This window comes from Mycteria americana, chromosome 6 (genome assembly GCF_035582795.1).
Source record: "Mycteria americana isolate JAX WOST 10 ecotype Jacksonville Zoo and Gardens chromosome 6, USCA_MyAme_1.0, whole genome shotgun sequence".
In the NCBI taxonomy this organism is placed as follows: Eukaryota; Metazoa; Chordata; class Aves; order Ciconiiformes; family Ciconiidae; genus Mycteria; species Mycteria americana.
Genome location: NC_134370.1, coordinates 37,490,989 through 37,515,629, shown reverse-complemented (window position 1 = coordinate 37,515,629; position 24,641 = coordinate 37,490,989). Strand labels below are relative to the sequence as shown.

At 37.0% G+C, this 24,641-nt stretch overlaps 1 protein-coding gene across 4 annotated transcripts; it reads left to right on the top strand.

Moving 5' to 3' along the window:
• The first annotated feature begins 668 nt into the window (after positions 1-668).
• DNA2 (DNA replication helicase/nuclease 2) lies at positions 669-22,718 on the top strand. Of its 4 annotated transcripts, none has more exons than XM_075505334.1 (21): positions 669-813; positions 1,780-1,959; positions 2,990-3,173; positions 4,591-4,736; positions 6,005-6,130; positions 7,019-7,238; positions 7,753-7,870; positions 8,176-8,341; positions 9,596-9,790; positions 10,769-10,999; positions 11,484-11,600; positions 11,706-11,815; positions 13,125-13,234; positions 14,242-14,466; positions 15,622-15,815; positions 15,915-16,004; positions 16,097-16,289; positions 20,058-20,147; positions 20,756-20,938; positions 21,071-21,219; positions 21,861-22,718. In XM_075505334.1, exons 1-21 carry the CDS (start codon positions 803-805, stop codon positions 21,913-21,915), a joined length of 3,093 nt encoding a protein of 1,030 aa, XP_075361449.1. In that variant the 5' UTR covers positions 669-802; the 3' UTR covers positions 21,916-22,718. The 4 variants fall into 4 exon arrangements, with proteins under 4 accessions (XP_075361449.1, XP_075361451.1, XP_075361450.1 ...); XM_075505335.1 differs by lacking the exon at positions 669-813 and adding an exon at positions 946-1,045; XM_075505337.1 differs by lacking the exon at positions 669-813 and adding an exon at positions 950-1,078 and having other exon boundaries at positions 3,004-3,173.
• The last annotated feature ends 1,923 nt before the right edge of the window (positions 22,719-24,641 follow it).

The window sequence follows — 24,641 nt, the reverse complement described above, 5'->3', positions numbered from 1 at the left end:
CATACTGATGTATTAAGAATAGATTTAATACCTGTGTCCTTCAATCTTTGCTAGAAGTGATGGTCTGAGATCCAAAATGCTTTGCTGAAGTAGTGGTTTTGTGGCCAAAAAACAGCGAAGAAAGGAAATCTGTGTACCTGAAACTTCTCTTATTACCTCAGAAAGTCTGCGAGTGAACAGTGCTGAATGTAACAAGTTCTTATCAGAGAAAAAGTTTGACTCTCAGGCTGAGATTCATCCCTAAGCAGCTGGGAGCAAAAGGCGCACCTAATTTTACCTCACACTACTGCACTGGTATCAGAAGAGGGGTCACGGTTGTAACAGCACTTGACGCTGTGGAAATAAACGACAGGTAGGACTGAGAACAACCCTCTCCAGCACAGACGCAACCGCCACAGGCCCCAGCAGACCGTTAGGCTCCCTCACGGCGCGGGCCCCGCCCCCACAGCAGCGGCTGGAGGAGCCACGCGCCACTTCGCGCCTTCAATCCCTCTACCCGCGCGCGGGAACCGCGTCCCCCACCCCGCCCCGGCGGAGAACCGCCCTCCCGGCACCTCCCATTGGCTGCACTAGCACTCTCGCCGCCAGTGGCCGAGCTGGGAGGGATCAGAGGAGGGGCTTCTCCGGTGGCGGGCGGGGAATGCGGCTGTACTGCGCCTGCGCCCTGGCGGGTTGGAGGGGTCTTGTAGGGCGCGCGGCTGAGAGGATCCTCGTTTAACTGTCTGTTCGCGTCGGGGCCGGGTTGCGGGTTGAGCCGTAGAGCTGAGGCGGGACGGAGCCGTGTGCGGCAGAGGACCTGCTCATGGCGGAGAGGTAGCGGCCGAGTGGAGGGAAGAACAAGTGGGCGGAGACGGCCGCGAGCGCGGGGGGTTTGAAATTTAAAGCGGGGCGCGCGAGCTGTCTCGCGCGCCCACTCCCCCGCCTCGCGTCCCTCTCTGCCTCTCTCGGCCCCTCCGGCTCCGTGCGCGGGAAGGCGAAAAGGAGTCCTGAGGGCCGCCGGAGCGGGGACGGGGTGGTACAGGTCTTCATCGGGGATGGGGGAGAGGTAGGAAGCGCTCGGGACTGCCTGGAATAATCGGTGAGAGGAACCCGCCACTGCTTAGCGAGTAACTGGTATTTGCGTTGGACAGGGTAGACTACGGGGCGGGGTGCAGGCCCCTGATGTGAGCTCTGTCCTTGCCTGCGCCCTGGAGCTCTAGCGGGCATCATTCGGCGTTAGGAGAGTGGCTGGCCTGACTGCTCTATCTGAAATTTTGGCCATTGGCCAGATGAAAACAACCTTGAATGTCAGTTTTCTAATTATCTTTATGTTGAGGTTAAAGGGGAAAAAGTTAGTTCTCTGTGTTTGATGTACTCGATTAATTGTGGGAATTTTTACATGCTTTAACAGTGTTCAAAGAGATACAAGCTTTCTCACAAGCACAGGGTTGCAGTACAGTTATAATTAACTACTAGATGAATACAAGTATATGGACACCAAAAGGAAGCACTAGCTGCAATAAATAGCAACTTATTTAGTATTTATGCCTCCTTCCTTATGTCTCATATGTCCAAATACTTGTTTTTCATCCCTGTCATTCAAAGAGACAATGTGGAAACATTACCAGAGAGATTTCCTACAGTCTACCTGTATAGAACTAAAAAACCACACTAAATGTAGATACAAATTGAAGAGGGTTAAAGTTGGGTTTATACTTGAAGCTTTCCCTGTTCTTTTATGTGGGTTGGCTGTTTTAGTTTCAAATAGCGCTATGTCTTTGTAATGAATTGTTACTTCAGTTTTCAGAAGAAAGTGACCGACCCCCCTGACACAATACTTAAGAATGGGTTGAACAACAGATACCGTGTGTTGGAAGTCAGCATAATACAGAGAAATGGAAGTGACCCTGAGAAACACTTGAAAATTACGGCATCTCAGTCACTGGAAGATACAGAACTGTGCATTCTTAGGAACAGCTGGTAATCCATACAGAAATGTAGATGTCTGGAAGGAGGAGGAAATATTGGATGATTAAGTCACTTTTCTCCGTGTTGCCTTTGAGATGAGTTTTACTCTCTTAAAAGTGATAAGAAATCCTGAAACAACCTTTATCTAACGTAATGTTGTCAGTATATTAGTGTAACGGATATTCATCTTGAGAGAACTCGTGTTGTGTAACTTGTGTTAAGTGGATATTGCTACCTTAAAGTTTTAATTTGTCTTCGTAATAACAAACAGCAAGACAGGGTATTTTGTTTAAGTGTTGTCTTGCAATGATTAGAAGTGTTCTTCTAAATGGTATACCCTCATTGTACATATAAATGTACAAAGCTGTGCCTGTAAAACATGAGGTTTTATACAGTCTGTTAAAATCACCTTAGCTTGAGCTCTACTGCAAAAGTTTTTTCAAGTGTGAATCAGTGAGGATTCTAATTTAGATGTTTGTGCATTGCGTGGTATGTTACAGAAGACTAGCTTAGTCTTTTGAAACATAACAGGCATGTGCATGCTATTTGGCACTGCTTTTCATTTTCCATGCAAGCCTGGAAGATGGGAGAAAAGAAGTCTAAGACTCCATTTCTGGGAGGAGCAAGTATAAAAGATCTTGAACCCTGAAACTTCTAAAAATATTTTTAGATTTTTCTGAGTTTCTGAAACAAGTAGAATTTTTGAGTTAAAAGGTAGATCTCATGTAGTGAAAAAGTGTAGCATGCCAGTATAGAACATAACGATACTAAATGGCTTAATACGTGTATCTGGAATGACTTGAAGTCAACAGAATTTCCCTTCATGCAGGCTGTCCTGACGCATGATCCAATACTCAAAATTATTGAAGTTTTGTCAGTAAAAATTTCTTTATTAATTTTCAAAATTTATTTAGATCAGCTTAAAAAAGAATCACAATAACCTCCTGTTTTGAAGTATGTTGAATCTAATATATTAATGTATAATTTCTAATATGTGGTGTCTTTAGCTTGCAAATGGTTGTTCAAATGTATTGCATTATAGGGAGTCTGTTCCAGTTGTTCCAGGAGACATCATTCACTTAGAAGGGGAGTGTAGCTCCGGTACCTGGATAATAAATGAACAGTCTGGATACCTAGTTCTTTACCCAGATCTGCTGCTTTCTGGCACTACAATATCAAATAGTATTCGATGTATGAGACGAGCAGTGCTGAGTGAAAGGTTTAGGGTAAGTGTTAATTCTAGAGCATCAAGCATATCAATGGGTTACTGTTTCACCGAGACTAGTGGTTTAGCTCTATTAAAATTGGCTGCAATGCTGTATGGCAAAATGTTGTTATTAGCTATTCATGATGTTTACAACATAGAATAATTTAGAACGGAAACTGTCTGACTCTGGCTGAGCTTCTTGTGTTTTTTGAGAATTTCAGCTAAAATAATCCTATATTAATATAATCAATGGGACAAAGAAACGATCTTCCCACTTAAAATTCTGGCAACTTCTTTGATAATCTCTTGCTATATTTTGTGTGGATATGAATCCTGAGGGGTGTGCCTCTTGTCGGCCATATGAAAACGTAACCACACTTGGCCAAGTTAAAAGCCTCTGAAAAAGCAGCCCATTCAGTTAAGACTCTTTCTTAATACCCTATGAGAAGCAGGCTTTAGCTCAAGATCAAGCTGGAATATATGTGTAGTGTAATCAGGGTTTGTGTGTGCTAACTCTGGCATCTGAATCTAGCTGTTGGAACTTGGAAAGAGGAAAGATTTCTTGTGGTAGTGTCCTTGCTGATATGTGGATTCAGCTGAAGAAAACTTCCAGACATGGTGGCAGTATAAATCCAAATGGCCAAGGGAACTGGAATGGAGTGGTAAACAGCCAGTGGGAGCCTGTGACTGTAACAAGAAATTTAAGTAGAGGGTGAGGTGGTGTCAGGCCTTCGTTAAAGGAGTAATAGGAATAAACTAATCATTTGGAAGTCCTGAGTCCAGGATAACACCACCCTCCAGTTGTGAGTAGAACCCACAAGTGCCAGGTCTGTAAAAGATATCAGTAAGTACTTAAAAACCATACTGATTAGATTTCCAGTTGTTCAGTGCTGGCTTATGCAGAGGTCATAACTTACTACCACTTTCAATTCTTATGAGTCTACAGAGCCCGGTCTTGGTGATGGTTAGATGGGTTTCTGAGCCATTCTGGTGATACTTTGAATAATTTTGTGTGAGTTGGTAAAACACAGGAAAGTGCTTCATGCAAAAAAAAGTATCTGTAAGATTGTAAAGGTAACTATTTGCATTAGGAAATACTGCTATTAATACTGCTGACAGGCAAAACTTTCTCACAATTCATTTTAATCTGTGCCTTTGTTTCTCACCTGTCAATCACATAGGGATTGTATCCTAACATTATCAGGGTTGGGATAAAAATGAGAGATAAAGCAATAGGAGAGACACGTTTCAATTTGGCTCTTTTCACAGTCAGGTTTGAATAAGTATTAATTAGTGAGGTGAAAACTCTAAGCTTGCAATTAAATAAGTGCAGTCCATCATGTGCAGCAAATAAAAGCCAGAGATTTTATAGAAAAGTTTGCATGAAGTGGGTATAAATCTTCATGTATATACATGTTATATAACGTCTGTTGCAGGGCTCCGAGTCTGGTTCATGCCAAACACTCATTGGTACAATTCTTCATGAAATTTTCCAACAATCGGTAACAAATAACTTGGCACAAGAAAAAGTTGAAGAACTAGCAAATAAAATTGTATACGGACAAAAGTATCTCAAAGAAATGTAAGTAGTATTGCAGGTATCTTTTATGTTTGGCAGACAGGGTAGGAACATTTGAACTAGCAGATAAATTTCTACTTTAAAAAATGTAGCACCAATATCGAGAGAATATTCTGCCAAATGATCTTGCTTAATGAAACTTGGGTATCTTTTAGTAAAATATTTCCCTGTTTTATAAGGTAATTTAATTTGTCTGCCCTGCTGAGGTACTTCTATAGATCTGAATTATGCTTCTGGAGTAACTAGCTCTGGGTGTTTTTCTTTCAGGACAAGCAGGTTGGAGTGTTTGTGCCTGTAACATTAGATTTCCAGGCATCTCCCAAAGCTGAGTTAAATGTGATGAGCATAATTCATTTTGATCCTCGGGAGATGAACTAGAAACTTGTGACTGAGCAAGCATTGAGATGTCCGATATTTTTATATTCTTTATCAGGTTACTTAACGGCTCAGTTGTTGGAGAACTTTTAGCTTATTTTCTCTGCAAAGCTGATAGAAATGCTAGCATAATAAATGTTCTTCATATTTCCATCAGAAAATGGCAAGGTGAATGGCTGTCAGTTTTAAGATTTTACTGCAGACTTGATTAAAATGAAATTCAAGTCATGTAAAAAACCTATTATATCTAGAATATTATAAGTTGTGTGTTGTGCAGTGTTAGTATCTGTTAGCTCCAGATGAGCTGGACGTTAAAATTGTAACAAGATTTATTACTCTAGTTCTGTTTTGAAGGTGGATATTTTAAATTGTGAGTGCTAGGATTACTTAAATCTTAGCTTTTGTGTCATTCTGGGCCTCTGTGTTTGAACCTGTTGATTTGTGGTTCCTCTTTGCATATGTAGGCTACTATTTGTTGGGACTGAAAAATAAGTTCATAAGTCTGCTGGCTGTGGTCATTTGCACTTGTATGAACCTTTTTGTGTAAAACCCACTTGTATTTCTCTGTTGCTGTAGAATAATGACATTATTTCCAGTGAATGCCAGCACTGAATTATCTAATGCCATGTGATTAGGTTCTGTTTAATGAGACTTCTGCTTTCTTGTGTGTTTGTAACTGTAGCAACTGAAGAGGATCATGATTCCTTTCCAATTATAAAATGGTCTGAAGCCTGTCAAAATGTATATGAAGAACAGGTAGCAGATCAGTGTATTCAGACAAAAAGCAAATGGCCTCTTAAAATTTTTTTTAATATTTTCAATTTTGCATAAAGCATAGGAATAGCCATTTTAAAATGCATTTCTGTCTCCTTAATGTGCATGGCTTTATTTTTTAGGTATCACTTAAATCTGAAACAAACAGAAATAATGCAGGAAGTGGAAGAATACTTGCCATCATTTTTTAAATGGGCGGAAGACTTCATGTACAATCCAGCTAACCAAAATAAAATGCAACTAAAACTGTAAGAAGCTAGAATTAAAAGTTAAAATCATTCTAAGTTGTATATCTTGTTTGGTTCACTTTTAATTTTTAGAACAGCACTCTTTCTGCAAGTCTGCTCAGGGATATGGAGCTAATTCATGGCCTTGCTGCCAAAATAGCTAATCTGGAGAGCTGCATGTTCAGCACCGTTGTGAGTACTGGGGAAGACATTAAGACTGAGGGTGAACTGACATAAAAATCTTATTGGTCTTAAAATCCTTGTAAACAGTGTGGTTCAAAGTAGAAATTTTAGTAATTAGAAAAGCAAGCATGTCTGATCTACTGACTGAGCAAGAAGTTACTGTAAATATGTGCAAGACTACAAATCAGAATGTGAAACTATTAATCAAATGTAATTCTTCACTAAGATAACAGTTTATCAGTGAAATGGTGATTTTACTCAACTGCTGCTGAGCTGCTCTTGTCTATGGCTTCTTGCTGTCAATGGTAATAGCCATAGGGTGTTAAAGTTTCAGTGAAATGGCAGGTCTGAGTAAAATCTGTATGTTACTTTCCAGTGTATATCATTAAACTTTTTGAAGAAACAAAATGTTTTACAGTGTGATTTTTTTACAGTGTGGTTATTCAGCAAAGACCAAAAACTATTAAAAACAGTTTAAGATTCTTTCTTAACTTTGAAATTTAGGTGAATAGCAAAACTACATGCCAATGTGCAATTTGAAGTAACTTTCTGATATGCTTCCTCTGGTAATGGGAAGATAGTTTGAGTGAGACTTTATTTCTAAAGTTAGTGCCTGAAGAGTGCCTATAATGCAAAAATATTAAATATTTAATTACAACACATTTTAATATTTTTAATATTAAGAATTAAGGGAAATTTTAACTTATGACTTAATTTTCTTCCTAGGTCAAGTGGTGAAAAAACAGAAGATTTCCCTTCTAAAATAGAGATTGTAGATATCTTAGACATTGAAGAGAATATCTGGTCTCCCAGGTTTGGGTTGAAGGGAAAGATTGATGTTACAGCCAGGGTGAAAATCCATCACCAGTCTGGAGTACAGTCTAGGATAATGCCCTTGGAGCTCAAGTCTGGCAAGGAATCTAACTCCATAGAGCACAGAAGTCAGGTACAAAAACCAAATGTCTAATTTCACTATTAGTGGCTATGTATACTTTGTAATTTTATTAGGTGACCTATTTTGTCTTATGAATGTGAAACGCTTTGTTTGTATGTGGTATAATGTAGATTTATGGATGGCTGATCCTGGCATGCCCAAAGCTGCTGGTATAAAATGAAAGTGAACTGAGGAGTGAGAAGTGGTTTTTATCCTGAAATAGCTGTTCTTTAGTCTCTTCTTACTACATTCAATTATTAGGTTGAGGCAAACTGCTTCAGGAATTAGTGTTGTACATCTTTCCAGATAGCTGGTCTGGTCTACAGGTAGTAGCTTTGTATAAGCTTTTGTTAAGGAAGATGCCTTTTAACTGAAATCCTTGGTTAGGTGCTTAGTACTTATGGCTTCTAGATTACTTGTGATAGTAATGGCTGCTTAACCACATAAATTATGGAAAAACTAAATACAGCTTAAAATGTATTTTATTTTTAATACATTGTAATAAGTTTATATACAATGTTTGCAGGTTATTTTGTATACATTGTTGAATTTAGAACGGAGAATAGATCCTGAAGCTGGATTTCTTCTTTATCTTAAAACTGGTACTATGTACCCTGTTTCTGGAGCTCGCATGGACCGAAGAGGTAAAGTTGTTCCCCTTCCCCAGAAACCATAATTATCTTATACTAAAATGTTTCATTTTAATTAGTTATAAGGTTTAATCTCATGAACATATCTGTACTTAGCGATGTATCACTTGTTACAATGTTACTAATTCCAATAAGCTTATGTTAAAAACTTAATTGCTTTATTACTACTCCACTAGGACTTTGCTATATGCATACACACTTCTTAGATGGCTAAAAAGTAGATGGCTAGTTACTTTTGAGTCAGAAATTACTACAAACAAATGCCAGAACATCAGCTTAGTTTGTTCTTTTCTTGACAGAATTAATGAAGTTAAGAAATCATGTGGCCTTCTACTTAATGCACAGTACATACAAATCTGCAGTGGGAAGACAGCAATCACAGCTTGCTGCTTTGCCTCCTGTGATTGATGACAGTCAAGCCTGTAAATATTGCTCCCAAATACACAATTGCTTTCTGTACAGCAGGTAAAAAAAAAAAGTTTGACGTGTTTTTAAATAAGCTTGAATAACTGTAGTTTTTGATATCATGATTTCATTTTTGTGGTTGACAGTTTCTTATTTCTTTATTGAGGACTCTTGCACCCCAAAAGAATGTTCCGTAAGACCCCACTGCAACTTTTATAGTGCAAGTCCCTGATCTTGCAGAGACTTAATGTGTTTGCAGAAAGTGTACCCGAGCAAGACAAAATCTGAGATAAGTCTTAACAAAATACTTGATGACAATAATAATTTCTATTATATCGAAGTTAATAATTACCATTTAAAAAAGCTATATTCTTGCAGCTCTTTGAAACGGGCAGTCTTTTGAGGCTGAATTATGGCCGGACAACAACTCTTTCACTTTGGCTGTGCAGAAGATTTTTTTTTTCCCTGTAGCGTCTCACACAAGTAATGACACATTGATATTACTCTGCTGAAGTGTTAGTGCATCTCCTGTTAAAGAGAAGTCATGAGCAAATATTTGATAAATTTTCACAAAGTTATTGAATTGTTTTCAAAACTTAAGTTTTAGTCTTGTCTTTATGCTGTGTAAAAAACCAAAATTGTATACTGAAGAGATCAAATGAGATACGTTAGAACAGGAGAGCTTTTGGGGTGATCTTGTGTAAATATAATTCCTGACTGTTTTTAAAATTGTAGGAGTAAAAGTGTATGTTGAGGAAACGAGCTTTGTGGGCATACATGATATGTTTTTGTAAACTAGTTTTTGTGAAATATTACTTTGTTACAGCAGCAGGATTATTAGTAACTGGGTAGCTATTTACTTCTGAAGTAACTTTTTTCTCTTTGGTTGCATTTTGTATACATGATTAGGTATAATGTCTATTGATACTTAGTTTTGAGTTAAATTGACTTGAAGTCTGCTTGTGTGTTAACTATTAAATGTCCTTTGCTTAGCTAAATCTCAATATAGTAGTCATGTTACGAAAAAGGAATAAAAGATCAACTATCCAAATGTATACAGTACTATCCTTGAAATGTCTTTAATTGGTCTTTGACCAACTTATTGTCCTTAATAATTCGAAAACATAGAGATGATGTAAAGTTACTAATATGAGGTTGTTCATATGAACAAAGGATGCAGATTCAACTTTATTTCAGTGATGACAGATTATCTACTATGTTACAGTATATATTTAGATTGGCATTATGTACATATAGACTTGCAAGAAAAAAAGATACAAGTTGACTCTTTCCTGTGTTTGGTTCTATTCCTAGAGCTGTAGAACAAAAGATGGCCAGCGTGTCTCTTCCTCCTGCTGTGGTACCCATTATTGAAAGAGAGACCCAGCACCTCAAACCCTCCCACTTAGAGTATTTCAGCCTGTGGTATCTAATGTTAACCTTGGAGCTGCAAAGTGGAGAGGGTAAAAAAGGATATAAAAATATATGGATGATACCTTCTTTGGAAAGGTAAGATGCAATTTCTAACCTGGTACAAATGATGCTCCCTTCAGTAACTGGAAATGAGGCATTGCCAACTTGTGTTTCAATACAAGGAAAACTAGATCTTTTCTAGTGCTTGTAGAAATAGTCAAATACGCTTCTTGCAAGGTAGGTTTTTTGTTAGATGTGACCTAATGGAGACATTAGCCTACTAGATTTATTGGTTTTGTATTTGCAATATGATATTTATTTTTTGTTGTTGTTGTTAAATCACATGTAGGAAGCAGCAAACTGCAGCCTTGGGCTTCAGAAGCAGAAGTGGTATAATCCTGTTTCGTTTGTGTCTGTGGGCTGAGGCTGGGTGCTGACTATAAGCCCAGCTCATTGCGCTGGTTTCCTGAGGGTTTACTTGACAAACAAGGATGCGTTTTGGACCATACTCCTAGGTGTGGCTATGAACGTGTATAAAAGCAGACTAAGGGCTCTTGTTGGCTGAAGTAGCATGTTGTTATGCATCACCTAGTCCAGCAACTGTGGAAAAAATAATTGGCAGTTTGTAGGCCCATTTAATGCATCTGTGGAAGTGAAATGTAGCTGAGTTAAGTGAAACAAGCAACTCCATAAGCGAATATGGAAAATCTTTAGCGAAGTGGATCCATACATTTCAATATTCATTTTTTAACAGGAAATTATAGATAACTTCAGCCTAAATATCAGAGTCTGTTCTTGGAGCAAGTACAAGGGTTCTACATATTTTTACAATCCTTTTCTGGACAAAGTGGCTATTGTAAAGTGACTGTTTAATCTTCCTGGTTCTTGTTGTGTGTGTTTGGGTTGTTATTGTTTTTGTTGTTTGGGGGATTTTTTTTTTTTGTTAGTGTGTTTTGGTTTTGGTGGTTGGTTGTGGTGGTGTGTTTTTTTTACTTGTGGGGTTTTAAAAAAATATTTCTCTTACTGAGAGGATCTTAATATTAAAATATATTTCTTTTTCTAATATCTTCACAGAGAGAAGGCTGGAGATTGTGTTGGAAACATGATCAGAATTGATCAAGTGCAGGAAATTTCTGAGGGACAGTATCTGCATTGTTTCCAACGTAAAAATGGTGCCATACCTGGAACAAACCTATTGGTTGGTGATAGAGTGGTTGTGAGTGGAGAGGAAAATGGTTTACTTGGTTTGGCTACTGGCTATGTTAGAGAAGTCAGTGTGAAAAAAGTCTCCTGTTTGTTGGGCAGGTAATAGAACACAAGGAAAAATATCTGTTTGAAGACATTATGATACTGGCTTCAGGAAGGGTACTTCTAGGTGTCCAAAAAGCTCTGACATGGTCTGACTCTTCTTGCTGGGCTTGGGGAAGTACCCTTTGGAAATTCTCGTATCTTGATTGAAAATGTCAATACTTGGTCAGTGTATATGCCTGTCTATTTAACTAGGTTGTTTGAATAAAAGAATGCTTGCAAACTCCATATACTTATGTCTCTAACATAAGACTATATGGACGCTGTGATTACTATGTTAATAGTAAAGTTCATTATTCAGACTATATTGCCTTTAAATTGGGCTCTGGTCATGTTTTATTTAGATTAGTTAGTTCTTCAAGCTATCGCTTCACTCTGGGACCTCTAGGAGGTATCACTTAACACTTAGTAATAAGTCTTTAATTATCAACATGCTGCTTGTAAATAGAATTATTTTGTCCATGTTACTGTCATCCTTCAGGAATTTGTCAAAGCTCCCGAAGAACACCACATTTAGGTTGGATCACGAAGAAGGAGATTTTAGTATAGGAGTCCCCTTTGAAAACCTTTCTAAATTGATGAAAGATTCCCCAGTCAGGTATGAAAAGTCAAATTAATTTCACACTTTCAATATTTTCAGATAAAGTTTCTCAACTGGTAACTCTTGATTCTTGGTTTTTTTTTTTTTTTTTTTTATTCACAGTGAAAGGCTCCGCAACTTGATAATTGACTTCCAGAAACCACGTTTTATTCAGCATTTGAGCTCTGTCCTTCCTCCAGAAGCAAAGGAAACTGTTGCAAATATTTTAAAGGGTACAAAGTGGTTTTCCCCCAAATCCTCTGTTTAGTAGTACGTCTATAGCCAAAGCATTTATCACACTAAATATAAGGGTATTTTCTGACTTTGGGGTCTAGTGATAGTTTTTGGCTTAAAAATTAAAAACAAGTTCTTACCTTGCATGTCTTCCTGTGATTAAATTAGTCATAAACTAGTTGGAAGACATGACCAGATTTGATTAGAACTTTATTTTACTTTTATCAGTTGGTACAGCTTGCAGTTTCAAACAAAGCACCATATGACTACTTCTCTAACCTTTACAAAAAGAAGGAATAGGGAGCAGGGAAGGCTCTGGGGATAGAGGAAGCAGACTTTGAGGGAGTGGAAGGAGATAGCCTTTGGTGTAAGCATTCACTTGTATAATAATTTTTGCTGACTGTTGGCTACTCTGTAGTGTGTAATGCTTTGTGGCGGGTTTTTTTTTTTTCCCCAAACAAAATTTGTTTAGGTATTTGGCAGTGTCTCATTTGGTGAAAATACTTCATTGTTATCTGACAGAGTTGTCTGTGAAAACAGAGATTTAACACAATTCTTAGAGCAAACAGAACTTTTTATAAAAACTCAGTCTGAAGACTGAAAGATGTGCCTTGTTGCTTTGAGGACTACTTCAAATAAGAATTTTGTCCAGCTTCCTGGAAAACTGCTGAAAGGATAGAAAATGAGAGGAAGGCAGTTATTCTGAAACTGAAGAATGACTGATTATAGAAGTACTGGAAGACAGGGAGAACAGTGTCTTCCTGTACTTGCAAGCCATATATTTTGTTTACAGAAAGGTGCTGATAAACCTAGATGTTTCTTATTTTTTTGCTTGAGCTTTGCCTAGTCCAAATAGCTGGAATGCGCTACCTATTTGCATCAGATTGGGGGAAGCCAGCTCTGATGTAATGTTTCTTCTAATCAAGATGATGCTATATGTGCAGTTCATTTCCCTTTGCTGTGAGCCATGTGTTTGAACATGAGTGGATATGATAAAATAGAAATGCCTATACAAGATATCATATGGAGGTGGTCATTTAGGATATTAGAAAAAAGTCACAAAAGGTCTAAGAATAAAGATGTCTTCAGTGATTTATTTCTAGGACTGTAGTACAGACCCTGTACTACTTGTCTGTGTATTATATTTAATATCATTACTTTATTAGAACCTACAGACTTACTCTGCTCAATTATTTTCTTTAAGGGCTTTAGTGGAGGAGGAAACTATAGTTTTGTTTCATTAATTTCAGTAATTATTACAATGATTATGAAGTATAGACATTTAATTTTTATTTTTCTTCTTTAAAGGTCTGAATAAGCCTCAGAAACAGGCAATGAAACAAGTACTGCTTTCAAAAGACTACACACTTATTGTGGGTATGCCTGGAACAGGAAAAACTACTACAATATGTGCTCTAGTAAGATCATGTACCTTGATGTTTAAATTTTTTTTTTGTGAGATTTGGAGGAGAGCATTAAACAAACTGTGTACAAAGCATACTGTCCAAAATTAATTATCATGACTTAATCTGCTGGTATCTGCATAATTTCAAAGAAGAAAACATTTCTTTTTACATAAGAACTTATATTTGGTAGAACTAAAATGTATGTTGTGGAGTAGGATTCTCTTTTGCTTGTGTAGGAATATATGTGGGAGGGAGGAAACTGAAGTGTGATGTTTAATAATTTTTGTGACACTTTAATGTTAAAATTCTTTGGGCCCAAATGTTAGCAAGTCCTCAAATCCTGAGTTACAGCTCAAAAAAAGGACTCCTTGGGGAAGCCAGTAACTTGTCCATTGTAAATTGTATAAACCCATGGTGCTGAAGCTGTGTGCAGCCTGGTAACCATCTCCTCTAGTTGGTGGTTCTCTTTCCCCAGGAATGGACTGTAGGAGCATACTGGATTAAGACTGTGGGCTGAATGAGTTTTTTTCTTGAAATAGCAGTGTCATCTTGCTTTCAGTTGTCATCAGCTCATGGGGAAAGAGGAGGCCGGAGAGGCTGGCAGCTGCTGCTATTATCAGATCAGCTCATTCTACTGAATCTGTTGTGGCTAAATTGTTGCAGAGAACAGTGTTTGTGGGAATGGGCTGCATGACTTGTTCTTACAGTGGGGATCTTTAGAGTGCGGTTCCTTTTTTCAGTGCAGTTTGCGAGTGTGTGTGGATGTTCTTAGCTCTTGCTGTTTGCAGTATGCATAGTAAGCCTGCTGTTTATGAGAACCATCAGGTCTGTTGCCCATATTGCTTTGACAATAGCTAACTGGCAGATCTGGGCAGAAAGATTGATATAAATGAAGTCATACTTGTTATTGGCATCCTCTGAAACTTCTTGGGTTTTTTTTTACCCAGTCAAACAGGAGATTGCTGATTCTTGTATGTAAACTAATATTTTTTTTTTTCTTTCCTTTTGCCACTCATTAGGTAAGAATTCTTTCTGCTTGTGGCTTCAGTGTTCTTCTGACTAGTTTTACACACACTGCTGTAGACAATATCCTGCTAAAGCTAGCCAAATTCAAAGTTGGTTTCTTGCGCTTGGGGCGAGCTCAGAAAGTTCATCCAGATATACGGAAATTTACAGAAGAGGAAATTTGCAGGTCCAAATCAATTAAATCTGTAACGGATTTGGAAGAGGTCTATAACAGTCAGGTGAGAAAAGTGTTTTTGCTAGCCCTGCAAAATATTAAGGATAATTACAATTAGTATTCCGGTTGTTCAGATGCTGCAGAGGAGGAGTGTGTCCCAGGGGTGTGTTACTGGTGTGAGAAATCTGAGCTGAAAAAGATGCTCAATTTCTGCATCACTTCCATTTCTTTATAGCCAGTAATGACCAATATTAACAGTCTGAAAGTTGAAAATAATTTTTATGTCTACATGAAATAACTAATCATTATAAGTAATAATTCCCAAAGACTCCAGTGCTTTTATCTGAGATCTTGTGTTGGATTGCTTATATAGATATCCTCTCCTAAAGCGTGCTTCCTTGACAAATTTATCCATTAAGGGGGTGGTGATTAACTGCTGCAACCTCCTCTATCTTTATTCACGTATTTTTCCTGTCTGTCCCTTTTTCCCTCCCACTTGTGCTAGTTGTGCCATTTGTACAAATCAGAGGTGCTGTGGAGCTGATCTGGTCAAACAGTAATTTTTGATTGAAAGATTAGTGCTGCCTGTGTGAATGTTAATGCAAAGGACCGTAATGGGAGCTGGGTAAACTGAGTCAGTGGCAGCTTTAAATTAAATTTGTTGAAAGAATGAAGCTTCATGGTAGTTGGAGTAAATGCCAACATTGCACAAGTCACTATTTACTTTTTTGTTGATGGGCATTGCAGGGAAATGATTGAAGTCATAAGGGAAGTGACTTAACATTTCATATTGCGTTAATATTCAGATTGCAGTGGAAGCACAGAGGTGGGAAGAACTGTGCTGCTGCTGTTTTATCTTTTGGGAATTAAAAAAACCAAAACCAAACCATGTAATTTTCTAAGGTGGTAGTCATTTCGGCACACTTCATGAATTGTATATGCATAGAACCCGATATCACTCTGAACACGTGGCAGGAGTGTGTTATTTACTACAGTCTGTTCTAAAGCTGTGTCTTGTTTGTCATATGCAATCAATGCAAGAATATGTCAGGGCAATATGTATGCGAGGTGTGCTGGTCTGATTTCAAGGATTAATAATTTGATTTATTTTATCTTACATTTTAGTTTAATGGGAAAGATTATTTTTTGTCTTAACCTGGAAAATGTTGTGCTAAGTGATATAAGATGTATCTTACCTTAAGCATGTCTCAATTTTCAGCCAGTGGTAGCAACATCTTGCATGGGAGTAAATCACCCTATCTTTGTTCAGAAGCAATTTGATTTCTGTATAGTTGATGAAGCTTCCCAAATAAGCCAGCTCGTATGTCTGGGCCCACTATTGTGCTCCAAAAGGTTTGTGCTGGTAGGGGATCATCAGCAGCTGCCTCCACTTGTACTGAACGCAGAAGCAAGGTAAGATAAAATGCTGCTGGACAATTATTAGTAATGTGAGTTCTGGGAAAGCTCTTGCAATATTTTGCCTGACACACTTTTTTGTTTGTTTTGTAACAGAGATCTTGGCATGAGTGAAAGCTTGTTTAAAAGGCTGGAACAAAACCAAAATGCTGTTGTCCAATTAACTGTGCAATACAGAATGAATAGGTATCTTAAAGTTTTACTTATTACATTGAAGGTTTTAATGTGGGATTGAACCCACAAGATTTGACGCCTTTTCTTGTTTTTTAAATCTTCAGTAAAATTATGTCACTGAGTAACATGTTAGTGTATGAAGGCAAACTGGAATGTGGCTCAGAGAAGGTGTCAAATGCCACTGTTAACTTGCCCAACCTAAAAAAATTGAAACTGGAGCTTGCAGATGCTTCAAAAACATGGTTGCAAGAAGTACTTGATCCAGACACACCTGTATGTTTTCTGAACACAGAGAAGGTAAAGTTCGTTATCTTCTCCTTTCAAAATTGTATTTTTGATGCAAGTTCTCAATACAGTCAACATGTAAAACTTCATACAGCTTAGGTAGGGTAAAATATGTAACTTTAAAAAATGGTTTTCTAGTTATATGTAAAATATGCAACATGCAAAAATGTTGTTAGTATAGCTGATCAGTTGGGGTGGTACAGCTACTGCGGGGAACATTGCATCTAAGAGCAGCTGAAAAGTTTAATTCTGATAATATTTCAGAAAATATTGAACATACTATAAACTTTGTGCTCATGTACAGAATGTAGCTCAAAGTGTGTAGCCATATTGGATGCCCTTGCAACCGTAGAATGACCTCCTTTCCAGTGGCTGAGGGTCAGTGGTGTCTAAGCTGTGTGCCACTGGTAGGAATAATTGTAATTCTTCACTGAATTTTGCAGACATTCTATACACTGAAGTGTGAGGGAGGAGTAAGTTGGTTTAGGTGTGTCCTTTCATAGAGACTCAAATTTTTGCCAGAAAAAGAAAAATCTAGAATGGATAAGAATTATGCAAAGAAACTGACTTCTAGGTAAAATGAAGAAGAGTGTAAATGCATGTGCAAAGATATTAACAAATTAGTACATATTTGTGGTCTGTCGTACTTGCTGTCACTGTAGTTAGTGACTGGATTATGAAGATTTGAGTCTCTTTTCCTCTCTAACAGGTTTTAGGTTGCTTCCTATTAATACTGCATTTTGCCAATAATTGTATCAACTGATGATCTTCTATGCTGACCCTGGAAAGAACTCCCCAGTCTTTCTGTGCTCTCCAGGACATTCTACAGGATTCATTTTTTTTTAATAACAATTCTGATAGAATCTCTTCAATGATCTAAAAAAAGAAACACAGTGTTTACTTTAGTGACTTAGAGAAACTTCTAAAAATGCCTAAACTAAACAGGGGGACCTTTTCCAGGAACACCTCAATAGCTGCTGTCCCTTTCACAGAAAAGCAGACAACTGGTCCCAGGGAAGAGGTTTGTTCCAATAGGAAACTGGCTGACACACTGTTCATCAATTAATTAGACCAAAATTGGTAACGTGAAAGCTAGCGTTTCTGTTCCATTGTAATTTTTTTCTTCCCTAGATAGCCCATCTTGAGTATAAGACAGCTGTTCTGTTTGTAGAACCAGCAGGAAAGTTTCACTTTCCAAAATATTCTTGGTTTTGTTGAGACATTAGGCTATAATGTTTTGCCTTCCTGTCAAAACTCCATATATTGTGGTAGTCATAGAGGGGGGAAAAAAAGGGGGGGAACCAACCCCAAAACACCCACCAAACACGAAACAGAAGAAAAACAGCATTTATTTTGTTTTCTTTGACTTTATAGTGTTTTTTCCCTGTATACTGTTGTTTGTAGTGTAACCAAGAAAAGCTTCTGAAGAAACATACTTGGGGGGGATACAAAAGGGGGGAAAGGAGAGGAAAAAATATTATATGATACCCCCAGGAAGCTTGCATTTATTATGCTTACTTTTTAAAAAAAGATTTCTGTTTATTGTTTTCTGTTTAATCATGTGACATGTTTGTGACAGTAATCGGAAATCTATTTGTTCCTTTTCTGCCAAACCTGTGTCAGTCTGCACTTCCTCTGACAGCTTGGGTCTGAATGTTGAAAAATTATATCCTTGATTTAATGCCACTCTTGGGAGTAATTCTAGGCTAAAGTCGTTTTTGTTGGGGTTTTTTTTGGTGTACTATGCTAACATAATAAATATAAATGTAAGCATGTGTTACCATAAGCATGACCTAGCTTTTAGAACTTCTTCCCCTAAAATAGTTTTTGTATAGTTTTTGGCTGTATTGATGCTAGTGTGGATAGAAACCAACTGTTCATTAAAACAGTGCTTTTCTGCTTGAAGAAAACTTGAGCGCATACAAGTTTGGAGGCTTCTTAGGTGTGGTGTTTTCAGAATAGTGAATTAAAAAAAAAAAAACCAAACAGCACAGCTATAACAGTATAGCTCTTAATTCAGCTGTGATACGACAGGTCATAATAGTTAGATTGAGTGCATGATGGCAGTGTAAAAACAAGTTAGCTTACAGTAAGTATGAAGCTGTGTAGCTGTTGAGACACAAGCTATGGAGAAACTGCTGTTTTGGAAAAGACAGTGGAATAATCTATGCAACATACTGAAAACATACTATGTCATGTAAAAGAAGCTTGGAGGACATGTTGCAGAAAACCAGGATTCTTGCTGAAGTATGTAGTACCCTACTTAAGCAACACAATACAGACTACTTTTTTTGCATGTGGCTGGAATCCTAAAATAAACTTGTGGATGCAGTAGCCTACTATTAATATATATGTGCTGCCTTGAGAAGACTGCTATATAGAGTTGCAGCAGTGTCACATATGGGTTTGCCAATCTCTTTATTTTTTTGTTCATTTGCAGTGCTTTAGTGTGCTAGGCATTGAACATAGATTACACTTAATGGGCTACCCAGTCAGTTGAATTCCTGGATTTGTGAAGCTTTTGATGCGTATTGTACACTGTCAGATTCTGTACACATGCAGTGGTACTACTCTACCAAGCAGATACCACTTACCTGGAATACTCTTACAAATGTTAACTATGTATTACTTCACCCACATGTTAAACATTATAGGGATCTCCAAATTTAGCCATTCAGATTATATTGGGGTGATTGTTTGGAGAAGTAAAACTAGTTGTAATAGGATTCTGAGAGTGTTGCTTTAAGTCAGACTATACCATCTCCCATTTTAAGTGGCTGCTGTCATAAAAATTTAGAAGGAAAACTGAACAAAGTGGTATCTAAGAAAACAAAGTTGATGTATGTCACTAGAATTAGAGGCAAATAGTGGAATGGATAAAGTAGTAAATGGCAGTAAATGAGTAAGGTAGTAAATGGAATTCAGAGCTGGAAACCAGTTCAGTGTATGCTCAGTTTTAGACGTTTTAAATAAAGAGGTTTGTTACTTGACTCCAGATGTTTAGCTGCATGCCAGTTTACTAGAAAGATATAATCAGGGACACATTCATTGCTAATGATACTACTTAAACTTTAGAGAAGGCAAGAGCTAAGCAAAGAGAATAAATTATGAAACCGTGGTACCAAAATGACAAGAGTTTACATTCTAAGCTTGGTCCTGGCTTTCTAGTCTCATTCACACAGGATGCAGGGAAAGGGAGTGAATAGTTAAGCAATGGTAAATTCAGTGAATACTTTTTTATTTTTAAATTTGGAAGTTAAATTTAATACTACCATTTTGGATAGTTCTTCCTACAGTTTTAAATGTAGGGTTTCAAACATTTAAAAAGAAAAAAATCCTTTCTGCCATGGAAATGGGGAAAATTCACTGTAAACATCATTGTATGGAAAGCCTTAAAACAAAAGTCTCATGTAAAATATAGTTTGCTCTCTTACCTTGTCAGGCTGGGAAATGTCCTTTTTTTTTTTTTTTTTTTTTTCATGTGATATATATTGTGTGAACTGTAAAGGTCAGATGATCAAGCTTTGGCAGTTTCTTAAGGTGACTTGCTAGTACTAGAAACTAATTTCAGCAGGTTGTTTCAAATTGTTTTGCAAATGCAGTATTCTGATGTTACTTTACAGTATAGGCCCTTATACTCTATAAAATTTAGCATTTAGCCTTATTTTTTTATGAAAACTGTTACTACAAAAACACGTATGATATGGTGAGTTAGGGATCAGAATATAGTATGCCACTGTAGACAGCAAAAGTCACTATTGTCCGTTTATATTTTTAAAGGTTCCAGCACCAGAACATGCAGAAAAAGGTGGTGTAAGTAACATGACAGAAGCTAAACTAGTACTCTTCCTCACATCCTTATTTATTAAGGTATCTTTTACTTTATTACATTGTTTGGAGGGACAGCTTTATATTTAATAATTTTTATATTGCTATAGTAATAACAACTATATGTATTGGGTTATTCTTTGAGGGTTGGCTACATGTCAGAATAGTGAGAAGCTTGAGGTCTGCATTCAGTTCCCTGTCCCTTGCCTGGTTGGATTTTGGATGCAAAAAAAAGCTGGATGCCAAATTCTTTTAAGAGATGAGGACTTTCTTGTGAGGGAGGGGAGAGGGTTTTCCTTTATCCCTTATTTCATCCAATCAACTTCAGGAGTAGTACAGACCAGGAGTTCTAAATGTTCACCTCACAGTTTGAGGAAGAAAGAAAAATGAGGATTTCAAGGATATTTGTCTTTATGCTAGGTTAAGACAAAGCTTGGGAGCTTGCAGTAACTAATATTTTCTGTTTTCTTTAGTTAATACCCGTTATATGTAGAGTTTCATTGATGACTTAGACTAGATACAGTATCTTGCAGCACTGTTTAAAAAAAAAAAAAAATAATCCTTGAGGGTCTTCTGACAGTAATGCATATCCCAAGCTAACTGAACTGCAGTGACTATTTTTTTTTTTCTTCTGTTTCTTCTTCATTCAGGCTGGCTGTAAGCCTTCAGACATTGGCATTATATCACCATACAGACATCAATTAAAAACAATCACTGATTTGATGGCAAAATTGAAGGAGAACAGAGTGGAAGTCAACACAGTAGACAAATACCAAGGAAGAGACAAAAGTATCATAATTGTATCTTTTGTTAGGAACAGTAATGATGAAAATGTAAGTTGGTCATATTAAATTTGTTTCAGTCAATTTTAATAGTTAAAACACTCATTTTCAAAATGCATCTATCTACATTAAATTCTGAAATTTAAGTAGGAAAAATAAAAGCAAGTTACGTTTATTTAACAGCTTGGTGCCCTCCTGAAGGACTGGCGACGTCTTAATGTTGCTATCACAAGAGCCAAGCACAAACTAATCATGGTGGGCTGTGTTCCATCCCTGTGCCGCTATCCTCCTTTAGAGAAGCTACTCTGCCATTTGCAGTCTGAGGCAATGATATCCTTTCTCTCCACGCTGTTTTGTGAAAGGGGAAAGGTAAGATTGACTTCTTGAGAATTGAGATAAGGGTGGGAAGATCTTTGATTATTTAGGTTATACTTTTAACACTGGCAACACAGTACAACATGTGCTAATTAAATATGCCAAAAATATACTGGAGATCAAGCTAATAAATGGATTTAGAACCTTCAGTGTCTTCAAAAGTAGAAAAAGTCCATGCTGATTTGCAAGTCAGCTTTGACATAATTTTTGAATTTTGAGGCCTGAATTTTTAATGTTTAATGCTTTTGCATTTTTTTTCTGTGATCATCCTAGTTTCTTGGCATCTTAATGTCAGTGTGATTGTTCTCCTCAGAAGTACCATGCATTTAAACACACCTGGTGAGAGAACGGTTCATGAATAATGTTGCTAGAATGGAAAATGGTGTAACTTTCAGATGACTTGTTAATTTTTTCTTTCTCTCTGGCATTGTACAGAGTTTGATCTAGTTATGACTGTTTCCACCTCCTATTTAAATAGGAAAGGCCTTGCTGGCTGCTTTCTTTGCAAACACCAGTACATATTCAAACAGGTTTTGTATTTTTGTGGAAGCGATATGTTATCAAAATACTTGAGAGCTACTTCCTTAACTTGCTACATCTTCAGTCTTCCAGCAGGGGCTCATGAAAGTATCCACAAGTGTAATGTTTTATGATTGTGAAGATGGAGAGTTTTACAGGCATTTGTGTATTTTCTTCTGGTGCTGCTGAATGTAAATAACTGGTTAGTGGTGTATGAGTGCTGATGTGCACTGGTTAATCAGAATGAAGGCAAACCAGAAATCGCATGCAATGATTTTAACGGTTCCCTTTCAGTAAAATAATACATGTTCCTTTCTTTAAGCTGATTGTTAAGCTGGTTGTTTCAGTACTGGTGTACTTGTAACAAACCAGAAAGATGAAGTGTTATGTTCCTTTGGATACTGGATAGCTACTTCAATATTCACTTTTATCTTGGTAAGCAGTTATCTCTATAAGTGAATGGGGAAACACTTGAGGCGGAGGTGGGGACTAAAGCAATGCTGCATTGAGTCATAGTTTTCTGGGCTCAGTTTGGTTTTAAAGACTTTAAAATGTAGTTTACATACACTAATTCCATTTATTAGAATTCCTAATTAAGATGCTGTGTTGTGCTGTTTGGAAAAAAAATTAGGAAAAACTTCTTTCTCTTCCTCAAAGCCTCACATTCTTCTTTAAAGTGTACTTCTGCTTTTATAAATATTTAAGTCTTTTATATTTATATACATAATGTAATTAATCTCTCATATGAAGATCTCTTGATGACTTTTCTAATCCCTTGATTTTGCATACATCTGGGAGAAATGTGATGTTGAATCACTTAATTCCCTCTTATGAACTAATGTATTTAGCAGATAAATCTGTTGAAGTGAAATGCTGCCTAGTTGAAGATCATAAACTAAAACCAGTTTTACTATGTGATGTGTAGTCTTCTCTTAAATTCCCAAGAAACAAAACTAGAGCTGCAGCTCGATGACTAAGAAGTTTACATGCTCAGGTTCTATTTTTTGTAAAGATGATAGCATATGTATAATACAAAATATCCTTTACTTGACAGATCTGTTTTAGTTTCTTTATCCTACCTCATACTCTAGACTATTACTGAGAAGTTTCTTTCCAAGATCATTGGTGGAAACATCAATTTTTTTGATTCTTCAAAATCATTGGTATTTGTTTTCTCTTGGATCAATGCCAAGAAGTTGTGTGTATATAGTTGCAGACAAACTTCTAGCTGTTCAATGTGGGTGTTTTTACTCTTTTTTCTAAACTGCTCCCTAACTTTTGTAATGTTTGAAATAATAAAAATTTGATGTTGGTTTTGTTATAGTTATTTATACTTTATTAATACTTTATATCATACAAGTATTTTGAACAGTATAAAAATAATTTTAATAGTTGACAGGATATCCCCTTTTCAGGTGGAAATACATGCTGCTTCAACTGTGTATGTGCTCTGGGTCTTTCAAAAGATAAAACATTAGGGTAAAATGTATGCCTACTACAGTACTGATTTCAGAATAACATAGCCTTGTATAGAAAAGTTTTTCTTTCTATGTTTAGGATCTATGTGTACAAAAGTCTCTTAAGATTTAGTTTAGCTATTTTCTTACACCAAATTATGCTTATCCAGGAAATGATCTGCATACTGTTAATAAATAAACAGAGGTATTGCCATCCCTCCACAAAGTTGCATAAGAAACAGGCACAAGAACAATCCTGTATTTCCTTATCTACTTCTAAAACATGCCCTTTCTTGTTGCATAGTAAAAATTGGATTGAGCAGAGATCTACAGATTAAACAATGTTTTGATCTGGTAGTCTCAAACAAAATGGAGATGTGATTCTCTCAAACACTCTTGCATTCTAATGAATATATATCTCTGTCTCTCAAAGAAATATCTTCTAAAAGTAAAAAGAATCACTTTTTCTGTTTGCCTTTAAAACAGCTTTCTAATGCAGAAACAGTCATTGATGTTGCTGGAAAACATGCAGACACAGGTTGAGCACTGCCTTAGTGCATTATGTGTTGCTGGGATTCTTGAAAAAAACCACAAAACCCAAAAAAAGTTGTTTTATGCCAGACTAGTAGAATCAGAGCCTGACGATTAGGACTGTTCAATGTTTAAATGTACAGGTTCCTTTTTTTTTTTTTAGGAGGTGGGAATCATGGATGTAAGAAGCAGCCCTGTCACCATGGGCTGTGTGCTATCCCTGTGCTGCCCCTGTCCTTCTGTCCTCCTTCCTTGCAGGTCAAGGCAACAATTATCCTTTTTCTCTATGCTGTTTTGTGTGTAGTCTCTGAAACTGGGTGAGGTGAAGCACGTGTTTTTGTTCTACAGCTTGCTGATTAGCCTTTCTTAAGAAGGGAAGAGGAGAGAAGATTATTTAGAATAATTACTAAAGCAAAGCAAATTGCAGTGCTTAGGGTGCAGTAAGTATAACCTGAGATCCCACCTCTCTATGACAAAAATGCCTGGTGTTGAACACCTCAGCCTTCCGAGGCTACAGTGATTTTTGATTTTCTGGTGAGATTCACATTTAATTTTTAACAATTATGTATTTTTTATTAGATTAAAAAAAAAGTTATTTAAAGTATCTATTTTTTTTGAAAATACTTTTATTCCTAGCACACTATTTTTTAAGGTACTGAATCACGAGCTTTTTCTAAGTGTTTAAGAATAGTAGTATTTGTTCTGACACATTATCTAGCTTTAGAGAATTATAATTTGGAATAAAAGTCAAGGGTTGAAGCTTTTAGTCACTTCTCTGGGAGAAGTGCTGCTTGGCTTCATGTGCCTAAGATTGGAGAACTGTTACAACTGCCCTGCCACTCTTGACCGTCTCCTTTTGGCAATAGAACTAC